General features: G+C 40.3%; 1 protein-coding gene across 5 annotated transcripts in view; it reads left to right on the top strand.

The window, feature by feature from the left end:
- The window catches only part of LOC124555780 (fibulin-1-like), a 630166-nt gene that overhangs the window by 599436 nt on the left and 13166 nt on the right, over positions 1 to 17564 (top strand). For all 5 annotated transcript variants that reach the window (XM_047129834.1, XM_047129832.1, XM_047129833.1 and 2 more), the window contains 3 exons: positions 2763 to 2874; positions 2970 to 3109; positions 12939 to 13068. In XM_047129834.1, the coding sequence (XP_046985790.1) occupies positions 2763 to 2874; positions 2970 to 3109; positions 12939 to 13068 (382 nt within the window). The remainder of the gene's footprint in view (positions 1 to 2762; positions 2875 to 2969; positions 3110 to 12938; positions 13069 to 17564) is intronic.

The following is a 17564-nucleotide window of genomic DNA, read 5'->3' as shown; positions in this document are numbered from 1 at the left end:
TTCTTGGACTTAAAACCCCCTTGCCCCAATTTTTTCTATCTTATATTTGAGCAACTATTACAGTGCCATGAATCTGGTGCGACTGCAGAGAGAAAGTGATGTAGGAGCAATGTTAGTACTTCCCTTGAGTACAGTTTATAACTAAATCAGGATAGGCAGATTATGCCATGACTGAAATATCACCTTTTTGCAAAGCAAGATCATTAACAGGTGCTAGTGTGATGATACATGTCACAGGACAACTGGTACGAATCCTAGCAATGTGAGTTATGTGCAGCTAAAGACTCTTTTTATGAACAGCTTGAAGACACATATAGCTGAAAATAATGTGTCAGTGATTCTAGGAGATATGAATGCCAAGGTGGGAAACCCTGTTGAGACTGAATATGTTACAATCTACATGAAGAGTGTGAGGACAATGGATTGAGTTGGTTTATTTCACTATAAGTAAAAACGTTTCCATAAACAACACCATATTCCCGTGAAAGAACATCCATAAAGGGACATGGAAATCTTTGGATGGGGACAACCAAATAGATCATGAACTTGTCCAAATAAGGCACAGCTCAGACATTAAGAATGTTAAAGTGAGAAGGAAGGCAGATATTGATTCAGACCAAGGTGGTGGCAAGGTGTAAGCAGAGATACTGACAACAACTTATAACCGTGTAGAAAGGGAAAGGAATTCTAATGTGAAACCAGTCATTACCAATGAGAGGGGAAGGACAGAATTCCAAAGAGAAATGGATGAAGGGAGGAGAATGATTATCATTGAGGAGAAAGCTAGCTCTGAAGTGCAGTGGCAACTAATGGAAAGAACAATATCACGGACAATGGAATCCAAGCTAGAACTGGAAAACAAAAGTAGAAGAAGTGAGTGGTCTGATGATGACTGTGAGAAGGTGATTGACAGATGGAACAGTGCAGGGAATAAGATGCTCTAGGGAGAAACTCTGGCTGCCAGACAAATGTATAAAGAGAAAAGATTTAAAGCAAAACTATTTGCTGAAGGAAAAAGAGAGAATTTGAAAAAAAAAAATAGATTCAAAGACACTGAGAAACATAGAAATGAAAAGGATATTAGAAGATTATTTAAGGGAATAAAAGAGATAAAATAAGGATGGCATTCTTGCACAGTGATATGTAGGGATAAATAAGGAAAGCAGATCAGAGGAAGAGCCAGAATTATAGAAAGCTGGGAAGAATATTTTAAAGAACTATTGAAATCTGGAGAAATCTAGGAATATGCAGAAGAACTGGTGGAACAAGTTGATAGCAATAATTATGGAGAGGAACCAACATTGGAAGAAGTGACTCTAGCTGGAGATGAGGAACTGTAGATCTGTGGGGGAGATAAGATCCCAACCGGGACTTGCACCCAGGATCTCCTGCTTACATTGCAGATGCTCTATCCATCTGAGCCACTGAGGACACAGAGGATAGTGCGACTGCAGGGACTTAGCTCTGGCACGCCTCCCGTGAGACCCACATTCTCAACTTATTGTCTAACCATGATTACTGGGAAACTATTTAGTTTTGGAATGTGAAACAAGTGCACCTGTCTTGGTCATAAGTAAGGGAAAAACAAAGTATATGATCATCTCCAGAAATAAAACAAGGTGAAGAAATGTTGAGCAGTTTGAAGGGTTTGAAAGAGTAAATTATTTTATGTATTTGGGAGGAATTGTTATGGAAGATAATATTTTACCAACAAAGATAAAGGCAAGAATAGCTGCAGGCAACAGGTGATATTACAATGTCCTTAACCTGCTACAATCGTGCAACATCTTAAGACAGTTGAAGATGGCAGTTTACAAAATGATTATAAAATCTGTTATTACATATGGATCTGAAACATGGACAATAACACAAGCCAGAAATACCGTGGATACATGGAACACAAAGTACTGAAGAAGATATATGGAGCAGTCTGTGATAACAGTGCTTGAGAAATTAGGACCAATCCAGAACTTCATGAACTAGGGATGAATGTTAAAGTGTTTGGGACATATGCAGAGAATGGAAGAACAGTGAATAACAAAGAAGGTGCTATTTGCAAAGCCAGAGTGTAACCGCTCAAGTCCAAGGTTGTGATTGCTGTATAATGTGGAAATGGATCTGAAAAGATTAGGAGTGCAGAACAGAAGAAGGCTGGTGAAGTCAAGAGATGAATGGAGGAGACAGGTGTTTGATGAGGCCCTTGTGATTCACAGGTGGCACTGGGAAAAAAGAAGAAGAAGAACAAGAAGAATAAGTTATTTTCAACCTTGAGATTTGAATTGAAGAGAAGTGGGCTCTATGCCAGCACTGAATTTCACCTTCTCACACTCTTATTTATCAACCTCATCATAATTATCATCAACCAACAACAACAGAGTCCTATGCTCTACAGGCAGTATTCACAGCAATCTTCACTTAGCAGTTACATATATGACAAAATGCTCACACTCCATGAAATAATCCTGTCATCACATGTGAACTAATATAAAATTTTCAGTTAGGTTGTCAAACATACTCTTCAGGCTTGCTAAGTGGCAATAACTCACAACTGCAATTTACTACCACAACTTTCTCACATCTCTATTGAAGATGGTGTAATTACAGTTTCCCAGTCTGTTAACAGATGAAAAAGGCTGGAAATTCAGTTAATTCCATATTGTGTGATAGTAATTATAAATATAAATCATCTTGTACTCTGTCTCTCAATAACTAGCAAATGCTCACTCTTTGTAAGTACTTGTATCAGTCTTTATTCTTTACAGATATTGATGAATGTTCAGAGACAGCAGGAGTTTGTCAGCAAAATTGTATAAACGTATGGGGATCATATCGATGTACATGTGATGCTGGATATGTGCGTAGTATTGATAATCGGTAAGCATCATGCATACCTAAATCTGCCTGCAGAAGAGATTGTTTCATATTCAAAATGTGTATTTTGGAATTAAAGTCTGTTTAATTTTCCACAGATCATGTGATGATATAGATGAATGTGAAAAATTCAAAGACCGTAAGCTGTGTGTTGGTTTCTGTACAAATGAACCAGGAAGTTACCGATGCAGCTGTCCAAGTGGTTATCGTCTTGGTGCTGATGGCAGAACATGCCATGGTATGTATTCTTGAGATTCAGTTACATCTTAAAGAAATAATGTCTGCCTTTGTGTGTGTGTGTGTGTGTGTGTGTGTGTCTGTGTGTGTGTGTGTGTGTGTGTGTGTGTGTGTCCTATCACATTTTATCCTACAGTAACCTTTTTTTTTCTTTTTTTTCTTTTTCCAATGAAAATCCATCAGAATGAATCGCTTGTGTATTTTACAGTCTTTAGAGTTTTAATTCACAGAATACATACAAAGTAATTAAGTTTAAGTCCTTTGCAGTTTTATAATTAGTGTTCAACTTGTAAAATGTTTTAGTATTTTATGGTTACTGATTTTCTTCTGTGTATCTTTTCTATCTTCCTAAGAATTTTATTGATTTTGTAATTTATTAGGAAGCCTATAAAAATAGAATAAATTAGGTTATTAGTAAACAAAATGATATGGAAAGGGGCAGATGTGAGAAATCAATAGCTTGAAAGGGAAAAAGAAGACTTAACTTCTTGAGTGGATCCTAAGATAGTGCAACGCACCAATAAAGAATACTGCATACAGTATACTTGTGTGGTGTATCCTAGAGTATTGTTTCAGTGGAGGCACCTACAACCAAGTCGACATTACAAAAGAAATTGAATGAATTAAAAAATGTGCTACTAGGTGTTGGTACACACCTTAAAAGTATAATAGAGCTATTCAGGCAAGCTAAATGTAAACTTTTGGAAGAAAAATAACACTACTTTTGTAAAAACCTTGTGGGTGAATTTAAAGAAGAGCTATTCACGAGTTACTATACAACAGTTCTCCTATTTCATGTAGACACTATAAGAATAAGTTAAGAAAAATTAGGATATGTATTGAGTGACAGTCATTTTTTTCCGTGATCCATATGCAAATGGAATAGGAAAGGAAATGGATAATATTGGTAGAAACTATCTCTGCCATGCATTATACAATGTTGATTTGATGCATTTTCTTTGCACTGGAATATTCGTATATTGAGAAAGAACTTAAATCTCAAGCATGTTATTGATCCATAACATGTCCCAAATTTGAAGTTGCAGACATTTTAAATGATAAATAAGGATTATAAATAAGTGCCAAGGATCTTGGAAAGATGGAAAACTTCAACAGCTGATTAAACATTTACTTCTAGTTACTATCTCTCAAAAACATATATAACCCATGGTACCGATACAAAAATGTTCAGTATATTTCATTTTATTAGCTGCCAAGCTGACCATATAGTTGTTTCAGAAATGGCATAAAACTACACAACAAGACTCTTAGTTAGTGTGTTATATCATAATACATACACTGCAATATCTCAGTGTAATACATACAATGCAATATCTCAGTGCTATCTCACTTATATTTTACCTATTTATTTATTTACACTTCAGTCAGTTTGTACAGCGATATTGAACACATCAAGTCATCGTGTATATTATATGCTGTCTGTACAAATGTGACTAGTAAAGTCAAACTAAACCTAGAAACATTTTTGTGTAAAAACACCAATGTAGTTTAAACAGTACTCCCACTTCTTGTGTATGATGAACTTTGGAAGATTCTGCAAGGCAACTATAAATATCTTTATTTTAGCTGTGAATTTATTTTTCTCATTGACCTAACTAATTGATGTAAGCTGACAACATACTATTTCATATGATTTCTCCCACATCTTGGAGTGTAAGGCCCCTTTACGCATTCTACATAGAGGTCCCTACAGTTCTGTGTATTGTAGCTATTACTGCAGATATAATAGTCTGAGTTAGATGTGTTACCTTTCCTCGTCTTCCTTCCTTAATTTTGTAGCAAAATCATTTTTGTCATAACTCTCATTGTTCTTTTTCCCTTCATTATTTGAACAGAAAAGGTTATTATTTATGTTTAGATGTAATTTTTCATGTTATTTATCTTGTCCTAATTTCATTTTTATTAATTTGAATTCCTCACTGTAATTATGATTAATAACTCTTCATCTTCTATTTGATATTTTATTCATTTCTGTACTATCAGTGAAGATAGTATCACTTGTATGCAGTAACTGCTTTGGGTTGCGAAGCTGCAAAAGTCATTCTCTATCTGATGAGAAGAGTGTAAATGAGATAACATACCCAAGTCAAATAATAGGTACTAACATTTCCATTACTAAGAGCTTCATTCAATGCACTGCATTGTCAGAGGGGGGGGGCTGCGACATCTGTTTGATGCACCTCCACAGAGATAATTACCCTCCAGTGCTGGCTCACAAGAGGCCACACCCACCACACACTCCAATGATGCACTGCGCATACAGGATCAGAAGACGACGCTGTTTTGGTTTTGGACATAGCTAATGTCACTGCTTTCACGTCTGAGTCATTATTGGCTTCGTAGGATACTACATCCTTTCCCCTTTAATAGGCATGTAGGCCTGAAAACGGCAGGGGCAGTGCTGGGAGCAATGTTATGGGGCAGGAGGGGGGGGGGGGGGGCGGCGAGTGGCAGGGCTGGTCTACAGGTTGTGAAGTTATGGACTTGCATCTGACAAAATGAGTGCCAGGAGAGAGACAGAGAGAGAGAGAGAGAGGAAGCCAGAGCTCTGTCTGTGTGTGCATCAACTGTTACTCTGTAATAGTTTTCTAAGGCTGTGCAGCTCACAGCAGGTGTACAGGTCATAATGCCGCTCTGGGAACGGTATTTGTGTGGGCAGTGGTGAGGATGATGTTGGCTTATGTCTGCCAGTGAAACTATGTGTCCTTCAGATGTCCTGCATGTCTCTGTCCTTGATCATCTAGAATGGGGCACAGTCTGTGACAAATAATGTGGCTGAAGCTGATCCCTGTGGTATATTGGCCACAACTTCAAACCGACATCATCCTGTGGCATCACAATGCCTTGAATCCACCAAGTTTGGAAGCCCACAGAAGTATCAGGTGTGTGTGAGGCTCAGAATGTCAAATAATGTCTTGAGTCTGTTACCAAGCAAAATTTTGATCAGGTTATGTCTATTGATAAGAGTGAATTGATATGTAGCAAGGGAGCTAGTGAGTGTTTCCTTGGATGATGTTAGTACTGTGACCTTTCACACTTGTATTTTTAAGTTGATGACTATTCTCTACACTTCTGATTTGGATGTTGAATGAAAGGGAACAGTGGTCACGTATTAGTTTTCGATGCAAGAATGGTAGTTGCAGTCCGTATTTTCTACTGCAGAATTGATTCTGGGTCACTAAACATAGTGATATACAAGCAACTTCATGCTGGATATCCTCAAGCAAGATGTGTGGAACAACTGAAGGATACATGTTTAGAAGAATGATGGGTTAATAATTCAACATTCTTCTTCTTCTGTATCTAAAAATATGATACTGTCAGTAGTGCTGAGATGGGGTGCAAAGAAAAGAGTGTCCTGTATGATGGACTGACACTTTTTTGCAGGTATTCTGGCCACTCCTAATTTACTGACAAGAGTACCCTATGGAGTAGCAGGTCCTGTCACTGACATGACTTAGAAGTAGATAAAAATATTTCATTCAATTTTTAAAAAAGTCAGTTTTGTGTGCTTACAAGTTACTGTAGCAGAAGCAGGAGCTCACAAAAGCTAAATAAAATTACAAAAATTAGTTTAGCTAGCAAAATAAAAATAGTCACCAATCCTTGACTCCCTACTTTTTCAACTAAAATGTAAGAAGTTGATGTGAAGAGAGAGACTGAATAGCAATAACTGATACCTTCATCTACATACATACTCTGCAAACACTGTGAAATATGTTGCAGATGGCACTTCCCATTGTACCAGTTATTAGGTCTTATTCCTGTTCCATTCACATGTGGAGTGCAGGGAGGGTGATTGTTTAAATTCCCATGTCTGTTCTGTAATTAATCTAATCTTATCTTCATAATCCCTATGGGAGCAATATACAGGGGGCTATAGTATATTCCAAGAGTCATCCAAATAAATCACTGTACAAGAAACATTCAAAATAATAACCAAAAAAGTAATGCAAAAGGTTTTAAAAATGTGAAACAGACAAAAAAGAACAAAAACATGATCAAAAAATATAGTCAGAATGTATGTTTTGATGAGCACTATTATCATGCTTTTCACTTGGCCACCACCTTGTGAAAGGTACCAAACAGATATAGATATGGATGTAGAATAACTTGTTGTTGTTGTTGTTGTTGTTGATGATGATGACGATGATGATGATGATGATGATGATGATAGACACTCTAGGCTCAACCTGTGTTGTGAGGCCTACCAAACAAAATTTTGTGATAACTGCTGCATCCTGCTACTAGTGCGTATGAGTGTGGCGAGTGTGATGTCGCCACACATGTGTGCATGAATCAGACGCCAACTATAACAGCCTGGGCTGGCCTAGGGAGGGCACTTGTGGTGGGAGACATGCGCACTGTGTGGTCTCCACCCACTGTCTGCCAGCGACTGGCGACTATATATGTGCGGGCAGTGCTGACTGATGCTCTCTGTTTTCTTTGAGTTTCCCACTCGCATCAGTTGTTCTGTGTCTTGTTACATGTGGATTCAGAAGAGGTTTATTTCCATTATTGTTCAGAGGTTTATGAATAAAGCCATATTTGTGTTATTTGGAACATTTTTGTGTATTACTTGGTTACTACACGATTGAGGATGAAGATGGAATGGTTTCTGTATGTGCAGTCTTTAAGAGCAGTTTCATCAAGTTAGTCAATGTGAACACCAAGGTACCGGCGCTGACTGAACATGATTGAACAGTTTACTTCAGCTGTGACCACTAAGTTTCCATTAACAGACAGAGTACCGTTCCACTGGTCCATCCATCCACTTTTCCTCTATATGCCCTGCAGTTCTTACTTTGATCACATGTGTAGTTTATTGTCCAACTACTATCACAAATGAATGTATGTCATAGCAGCATGAGTTGAATTCTACTAATGTCACAAAAAATCAAGCCAGTCACACAGGGACTGGGCAGCTGAACTTCAAGGCCTTAGCCACAAGTGTTGATTCGTTATTGATGCCCATAACGACTCTTAATGCGGACTCTGTGATGCACAATGCAATTATCTGTTTAGCTCTGGACAGGGAAATGCACCGGAAGGCTTTAGTTTGTGAAAAACCCCCGTTGGTAGAAGTTTTGCAAATAGCACAATCTTCTGAAGTTTCTCAGGCAGCAGGTGAGCAAACTGAAATGTGGGGCATGTGGCAGTAGGGTCACATGATGTTCCCACTGGGACGGCAGATATCTTGCACAAGGAACCGGCATTGCTGGCAGGAAACATGCAGACCCAGTGCTGAACAGTCCTAGGTAAGTCCCAGCAACCACGACCGCCACAGTGCTAGCATCAGCATTCCCTGTTTCTATCTTCTTCTTTCTGTTTTGTCCAGCATGAACATTTGGCATGCCCTAAGCACTGGGCTCATTGTAATGCTTTTTAGAAGAAAGGCCACAACGCCTCCGTGTGTCGTTCACCAAAGGCTGCTCAGGATACATACATGGGCATAAACTGTGTGACTCCAATGCTTGTGACCTCTCCCAAGTTGTTTATTGAGTTAAGCATTTTTTGCCAAGTGCACCAGCTATAGGTTGACATAGGTGCTGCAGTGACATTATTGAATTCTCAAACCTATGTGAGTTTAGGCTCACTGCTGTTGAGACAGGTCATGTGGGAGATGGTCGCTTATAACAAACAGAACATTGTGCTGTTGGGACAACTTATGGTATCTGCCTCTCACAAGTCAATGGTTCATTCCATTACAGTTTTGGTTGTTGCTGCTACCAGTGTTGAAAACTTGTTTGGAATGGATGCATTTAGGCATTTGGATTTTGTATCACCAGCACAGTTCACCTTGTGTCCAATCAGATACCATATTCTCAGTTGGAAACTCTGTGTGAGGAGTTTTTGGACTTGTTTTCAGAAGGTATAGAGTTTGTTACAAATTTTTCTGCTTTTATATTCCTTTGAAATCCCCAGCTTGACCTTGTTTTTGTCATGCACAAATATTGCTGCTCCCCTGAAAGATCAAGTGAAAGCAGTACTGGAAAGACTTCAATCTCTAGGGGGTGCAATCTGTTATGGCTAGTGAATGTTCATCTCAGCTGGTTGTAATTCAGAAGCTGTTCGACTCTGTGGCGAATTCAGTACTAATGTCAACATGCAGTTGATCATGGACATGTATTCTCTCCCATGTCAGAAGGAACTGTTGGCAAAAGTATCAGGTGGCCAGCACCTGTCTAAAATTGATTTGTCTGAAGCATATCTGCGGGTTCCTGTGGACTAAGAGTCTTGGCAAGTTCTGGTTTTGAATATTCTTTTTTTTTCTCTATCATTATTTGCACCTTCCTTTTGGTGTGGTTAGTGCCCTTGCTATTTTCCAACGATTTTTGGAGCAGTTGACAGTGCCTATCCTGGGTTTGCATTAATTATCTGGATGATATTGTTATCATAGGCTCCTCCATGGCTGATCACTTGAAAAATTTGCACACTTTGTTTTCTGTTTTTCAGTCTGCATGCTGATGGAGTGACCTCACAAAATCTCAGTTTTTTCAACCTTCTATTGTTTATTTTGGGTTTGAGGTCTCATGGGATGGGGTTCGTCCTCTGCCAGACCACATCTATGACTCACCCCTTGTCCACAAAGGAGCTTCAGGCCTTCCTAGGGAAGATAGCTTACTACCATAAATTCCTGCTAGGAGCAGCCAAATTGGCTAACCTGTTGCATGCCTAGATACACAAGATTGTATCTTTTTGCTGGAGACCAGATTGCAAACATGATTTTCAGATGTTGAAATCCAAACTACTCTCGGCCCCTAGTTTAATTACATTCTCTCCGGATAATAGTTTTGATGACTGACACCTGACAGTACAGCCTCAGTGTGGTTCTTGGGCATCAATATGCTGACGGCTCTGAACAACCTGTTGCTTTCACCACAAAATCTCTCACTCCACCACAGCAACATTACCCTCAGGTGGAAAGAAAAGGCTCTTGTCTTCGTATATGCTCTCCAGAAATTTCATGTTTTTTGTGTGGCTCCAAGTTTCACCTTATTACTGACCATAAGCTGTTTGTTTCCTTGTATAAACCTCACACTTCCTTGCTTGACAAGGCAGCACACCACGTACAATCCTGGGTGCTGTTCTTGTCTCACTAAAATTACAAAATCCATTTTTCACCTACGTCTAAACATGCCAATGCAGATGCCTTGTCCCACATTCTTGTGAGTCTTGCTCCTGACTTTGCTCATGAAGAATTGATTTGCTTCCATCTTGATACTGAAATGCAGGCTGTAGTCAAAGGTTTCCCAATTATGAGGTCGCGCAAAGCAGCTGCCATTGCTGTCGACCCAGTTCTCCACTAGGTCATTTGGTTTTTTCAACAGGGCTGACCAGATAAGTTGCCAGGTCAGATTTCAGACCCCCTGTGGAACTTTTTTCGCTAGTAACACACCAACAGACAATGAACAGTAATGCTAATAATAAATTAACTACTGATGGGCAGTCAGACAACAAGTTAACCCAAAATTAAGAATGCTTTATTTCAATAAAAATAACTTAGTAATTGGCATTGTATCCCTTCAAACCAAGTTCCTCCAATGAGATCATTCGACATCGTGTGCATACTGTCTACCATTGGCAATGTGCCCCAGGAAAGTGAGAACACAGTGTCATGCACAGCAGCTAATGTACTCATTAGCCTGTGACATGCTTGACTAGCTACAGTTGCAGGGGCATCAGCATGTTTTGCCCACACTGATAGCCAGCGTTATGTCTGACCAAGCCTTAATGTGCAGTTGACAGCTGCTGTGGCTTCAAAGTGGCATGTAACACACATCAATTAACAATGTTTGTGTAATCTTTTAGAATACACAAATACAAGAATCATATCATGTCAATTTGAGCCAAACATTGTTAAACCCAAGTAGCAGTGATGCATTCTTGTGCTTGTGTACCATGAGATTAGCTGTCCTTACATGTGACCTCTCTGATGTTCAATTTTTATCTTTGCCATCACTTATAAGTAATATGCTTTTAGTTATCTTCACCAAATGATATTGTATTTTTAACATTCATGAATAAAAGTTAATCTACTCTATGCCATCATTAACAAGATTAATGAGCTACACAGCAATACACAGATTTTGGAACTTACTCTCTCAGCAGTTCTGAACGTACCCTACGCAGTACAATAATGTGGCATTCACTATGCAGTGCTCACACATCATAAGATATTTACTTTGGTCATAAGCAATTTGGACCAATAAACCACAGCACTGGTGTTGGACATTATAGTGCACCCACCACCAGACAACTTACAACAAGAAAAATGAGTTAATTTCTTGCTATATAAAATCCACTGACCTCAGAGTTACACAAGTAATATATCAGGACAAACATGGCAACAATACTCATCAGAGTTCTAGCAACATCTACACAATCTAGTAGACAGCTCCAAAGTTTCTGACATTTTCTTACTTTAAATTTTGCAGCACCAACTACCAACACAAGTGCAAACAGCATTGGCAATATGCTCCATTAATCAGACGACAAATTGCTGTAGATAGGTCACCGATAAAGTCTATGTGACACTTGAGTTGCCACAACAATTGCCATGACAACACCAGCCCTCTGGTAGGCAGAAACTGACAGATGCCTTCTCAGCTCATGTGAGGAGACAACTCCATATTGTGCAGCTGTTATGACACAATACCCCCTGAGTGTTTCTGAGTAGATCCAAAGCTTGCAAACTACAGTGGAAGCCCTGGTAGTACAGATTTGCATTCAGCAGCAACTAAAGGGTGCCAGTATCGATCCCAAGACCAGTATGTTGGTATCACAAATGTTTTGGGCAACATGCTCCAAAGTGTAGTTCACCATACAATTTCTCAAACAGCCAGTGCACCCACAGTGTCAGTAGAATATCAGCGACCACAGTTTGTTCTATTTGTGAGGTATTACACAAAATCCACAATGTGTACACATCTGAGAAACACACCTGCACTTCTCTCAGACAACCTGTTTCACTGTACGAATGCAGAGTTGTTCCAAATCACACTTCCAGGACGTTGATGAACCCCAATTAACAGTCAGCAGATACACCTGTACCACAGACAGCAGCTTCAATGCTGCCAGGACATCCATCTCACATAAGAGCCAGTTGCCAATCAGTTTCAAACGTCATGACATACTGGGTGCTCTGCAATGTACGGCAGGGGTGCTGTGCGGCAGTGATGCATTTTTGTGCTTGTATGTCATGAGATTAATAGTCCTTACATATAACTGCTCTGATGTGCATTTTTTATCCTGCCATTACTTGTAAGTTCTTTGCTTTTAGTTATCTGTCTTCAGCAAATGCGCTCTTACTTTTAATGTCCACAAATCAAAGTTAATGTTGTACATTCAAATGTTATGTCCAATGTGGGTAGCTGGCCACTGTGGCCGAGCAGTTCTAGGCGCTTCAGTCCGGAACTGCGCTGCTGCTATGGTCGCAGGTTCGAATCCTGCCTTGGGCATGGATGTGTGTGATGTCCTTAGGTTAGTTAGGTTTAAGTAGTTCTAAGTCTAGGTGACTGATGACCTCAGATGTTAAGTCCCATAGTGCTTAGAGCCATTTGAACCATCTAATATGGGTAAACTAAGAGGCCACACCCTCTTACTGCAAAAGACAAATTATCAGCAGGCAAGCCATGTAGTTTGAGTGCTGCATCATGCCTCAAACCAAGATATTTGCTGAAAGTGTTGCCTAGAAAAGGCTATCATTAGGACTGAAAAACACACATTTTGAATTCTGAGAAAATCATAATTTAAATCTTGTTAGTGGTGTCTTCTTGATGAAACTTTTATTTTTTTTATTTTTACAGATATTGATGAATGTCTCATTGGAAATGTGTGCCACGGCCCAGATGACAACTGTCTGAATACCAGAGGAAGTTATCAGTGCAACAGAATAGTTTGTCCTCCTAATTTTGTAAGAGACACAGAGCATAAGAAGTAAGTATATTTGATAACAGAAATGAGAGAGTACATCTGGCTTATTACATTTCAAATTTTCCTGCTTGGAGTAGTATTCAGATATGATTCCATTCAACACTATGACTCATTGTGTTATGATGACCTATTTATTGCCTGTCAAGAAGCATTATTTGTGTCGAACAATTTATTGAGCACACTGAACCATGTAACATAATTTCAGTCTTTGTTAGCAATACAGTCACATACGTTCTTTTGTATATATAAAAGCTTTACAAGAACTATACAGGGGAATATAGGTATTATTTATTTCTTTTTCAAACATCAGTGTGGGAATATGTGAGCCATTTCCTGATTCCTAAGTAGAATTGTTTGTTCCAGCTGTTACAATAAGTTGAAGTTGTGATGAAGTATTGCACTACTACACTCCTGGAAATGGAAAAAAGAACACATTGACACCAGTGTGTCAGACCCACCATACTTGCTCCGGACACTGCGAGAGGGCTGTACAAGCAATGATCACACGCACGTCACAGCGGACACACCAGGAACCCCGGTGTTGGCCGTCGAATGGCGCTAGCTGCGTAGCATTTGTGCACCGCCGCCGTCAGTGTCAGCCAGTTTGCCGTGGCATACGGAGCTCCATCGCAGTCTTCAACACTGGTAGCATGCCGCGACAGCGTGGACGTGAACCGTATGTGCAGTTGACGGACTTTGAGCGAGGGCGTATAGTGGGCATGCGGGAGGCCGGGTGGACGTACCGCCGAATTGCTCAACACGTGGGGCGTGAGGTCTCCACAGTATATCGATGTTGTCGCCAGTGGTCGGCGGAAGGTGCACGTGCCCGTCGACCTGGGACCGGACCGCAGCGACGCACGGATGCACGCCAAGACCGTAGGATCCTACGCAGTGCCGTAGGGGACCGCACCGCCACTTCCCAGCAAATTAGGGACACTGTTGCTCTTGGGGTGTCGGTGAGGACCATTCGCAACCGTCTCCATGAAGCTGGGCTACGGTCCCGCACACCGTTAGGCCGTCTTCCGCTCATGCCCCAACATCGTGCAGCCCGCCTCCAGTGGTGTCGCGACAGGTGTGAATGGAGGGACGAATGGAGACGTGTCGTCTTCAGCGATGAGAGTCGCTTCTGCCTTGGTGCCAATGATGGTCGTATGCGTGTTTGGCGCCGTGCAGGTGAGCGCCACAATCAGGACTGCATACGACCGAGGCACACAGGGCCAACACCCGGCATCATGGTGTGGGGAGCGATCTCCTACACTGGCCGTACACCACTGGTGATCGTCGAGGGGACACTGAATAGTGCACGGTACATCCAAACCGTCATCGAGCCCATCGTTCTACCATTCCTAGACCGGCAAGGGAACTTGCTGTTCCAACAGGACAATGCACGTCCACATGTATCCCGTGCCACCCAACGTGCTCTGGAAGGTGTAAGTCAACTACCCTGGCCAGCAAGATCTCCGGATCTGTCCCCCATTGAGCATGTTTGGGACTGGATGAAGCGTCGTCTCACGCGGTCTGCACGTCCAGCACGAACGCTGGTCCAACTGAGGCACCAGGTGGAAATGGCATGGCAAGCCATTCCACAGGACTACATCCAGCATCTCTACGATCGTCTCCATGGGAGAATAGCAGCCTGCATTGCTGCGAAAGGTGGATATACACTGTACTAGTGCCGACATTGTGCATGCTCTGTTGCCTGTGTCTATGTGCCTGTGGTTCTGTCAGTGTGATCATGTGATGTATCTGACCCCAGGAATGTGTCAATAAAGTTTCCCCTTCCTGGGACAATGAATTCACGGTGTTCTTATTTCAATTTCCAGGAGTGTATGTAAAAATTTTAAAATGTTGATAAATTACTATATAGTGCTTTTTTCTCTCTTTTTGTAGAAAAATATCAGTGGGCATGAGAATGTATCAACTATAGAAATGAATGAACGCATTACATTACTTTAATATCAGATCCTTAAGATAAAACATGATGTGCTAGGTGCATTCCCTAGGTTTTGAAAATTTCACTATTGTCATTTTTTTTACATTATATGTTACCCTCTGTTTCCCTTATCACCTTTTTATTGTTATTCTCTTGAAGGCAATATCTTTCACCTACAGCCCTTCTCAATCTGAACATTACTTTCCTATAATTCTCTTACTGATGAAGTATCAGATTCTTCATGTTTCATGTTCATATAAGGTCATTTTGCAGAAAAATACTTACTGAAGAGGCATCCATTCAGTCTTAATATATTTCTCTTTTTCAGAAAAATTTCTTTTGCTATTGCCAGCCTACATTTTATATCCTCTTCACTTCTGCCATCTTCACTTATTTCATAGCACAAGTGGCGGACGGAGTGGCCGAGCGGTTCTAGGCGCTTCAGTCTGGAACCGCGCGACCGCTACGGTCGCAGGTTCGAATCCTGCCTCGGGCATGGATGTGTGTGATGTCCTTAGGTTAGTTAGGTTTAAGTAGGTTCAAATGGCTCTGAGCACTATGGGACTCAACTGCTGAGGTCATTAGTCCCCTAGAACTTAGAACTAGTTAAACCTAACTAACCTAAGGACATCACAAACATCCATGCCCGAGGCAGGATTCGAACCTGCGACCATAGCGGTCTTGCGGTTCCAGACTGCAGCGCCTTTAACCGCACGGCCACTTCGGCCGGCTAGGTTTAAGTAGTTCTAAGTTCTAGGGGACTGATGACCTTAGAAGTTAAGTCCCATAGTGCTCAGAGCCATTTGAACCATTTTTTTCATAGCACAAGTAGCAAAACAGTTCTACAGCTTTTCATGCCTCATTTCCTAATCTGATCCCACCACATCACCTGATTTAATTCAGCAGTGTCCCATTACCCTTGTTTTACTTTTATCTGTGTTCATATTACAGCTTCTTTTCAAGACACTATTAAAGTTACCATCTAAATCTTTTGCTTCTCTGGCACAGGTACTATGTCATCAGCATACCTTTATGTTTTGCTTTCTTCTCCTTGAATTTTAATTTATTTTTCAATGTTTTCCTAAGTTTTCTGCATTAATGATCTGTAAACAAATTTAATAGCAATGGGAATGGATTAGAACTCTCCCCCTCACATATCAACTGCTGCCTCCATTTCCTGTCCTTCAACACTTGTAACTTCAGTTGAGTTTTGGTACAAGTTGTAGATAACCTTCACTCTCTATATTTATCTCTGATAACTTTGTAAATTTGATAATGTGTTTCCAAATCATTTGTGTAAAGGTACAAATGCTGTAAATATCTACATCTACATCTATACTCTATAAACCACTGTGAAGTGGTTTGTTGGGGGTTGTGTGGGGAAGTGGTTTGTCTTTCTTCAGTCTATCTTCTAAAACAAATTCATAGAGTCAATATTGTCTCATCTGTTCTTACTTTTCTTTGGAAGACAAACTGATCTTCACCCAGGTCTACTTCTATGAGATATTCCAGTCTTCAGTCTTCTGTATATAATGTGAGTTAGCATTTTGCTGCCATGGCTTATTTTACTGATGGTTCAGTAATAAGCACACCTGTTAGCACCTGCAGCCTCTGGTATTGAGATTATTACACTCTTCTTGAAGTTTGAAAGTATTTTGCCAGTTTCATATATCCTGCATACTAGGTGGAACAGCTATGTCAATGTCGGTTCTCCCAAAGATCTTAACAATTCTGAGGAATCTTGTATACTCCAAGAACCTTGTTTTGATATATGTCTTTCAGTGCTCTGTCAAATTATTCTTGCAGTTTTGCTCTACCCATCTTGACTTCATCCATTTCTTCTTCCCTCTCTGTAATATTGTCATTAAGTTCCTTTCATTTTTATTGCACTTTTATAAATCCCTGCCACAATTCAGCCTCTTGTGGTTTTTGTACTGGTTTTCCATCTAAGCTCTGGTTATTTTTAAAGCTACTTCTCCTTTTTCTTCAATGGTTTCCTTAATTTTCCTGTTGAGGTACCTATCTTTTGTATAGCTCTGCATTTCTCCTGTAGAATATCTGTTCTGCTATTTTGTGATTTCTGAGTCTCACGTTTTAGACATCCGTAGCCTTTTTTGCATAGCAATGTGTTATGTAATTATGTCAGTGTGTATGATTTTGAAAAGCTTGTCCCTCACCTTCAGCATGGCAGTGCCAGACCACACATCAGTGCAGCGACATCTGCAACAATCTGACACCTTGGGTTCACTTCACTGTCATACAATCCTGACTTGGCTCCATGTGAGTTTCATCTGTTTACAGAACTTAAAGAACCCGCTTGAGGACTTCACTTTGATAGTTATGAAGCAGAGCAAGCAGAGGTGCGGTTGTGACTCCATCAACAAAGTCCAACATTCTGCGGTGATGGCATCAACAATATGCTCTCTAGTTGGGAGAAATTTGCCAGGGTGACTATGTTGAGAAATAAATATATAGACATGAAGAATAAAGTTGTAGGATGTTAATAAAGTTTGTTTTATTTAAAAGCTTCAAGAATTTTCACGTAACAAATTCAGAGGCATTAGTT

The sequence above is a fragment of the Schistocerca americana genome, chromosome X (genome assembly GCF_021461395.2).
Source record: "Schistocerca americana isolate TAMUIC-IGC-003095 chromosome X, iqSchAmer2.1, whole genome shotgun sequence".
NCBI lineage: Eukaryota > Metazoa > Arthropoda > Insecta > Orthoptera > Acrididae > Schistocerca > Schistocerca americana.
This window is presented reverse-complemented; position numbering and strand designations above follow the sequence as displayed.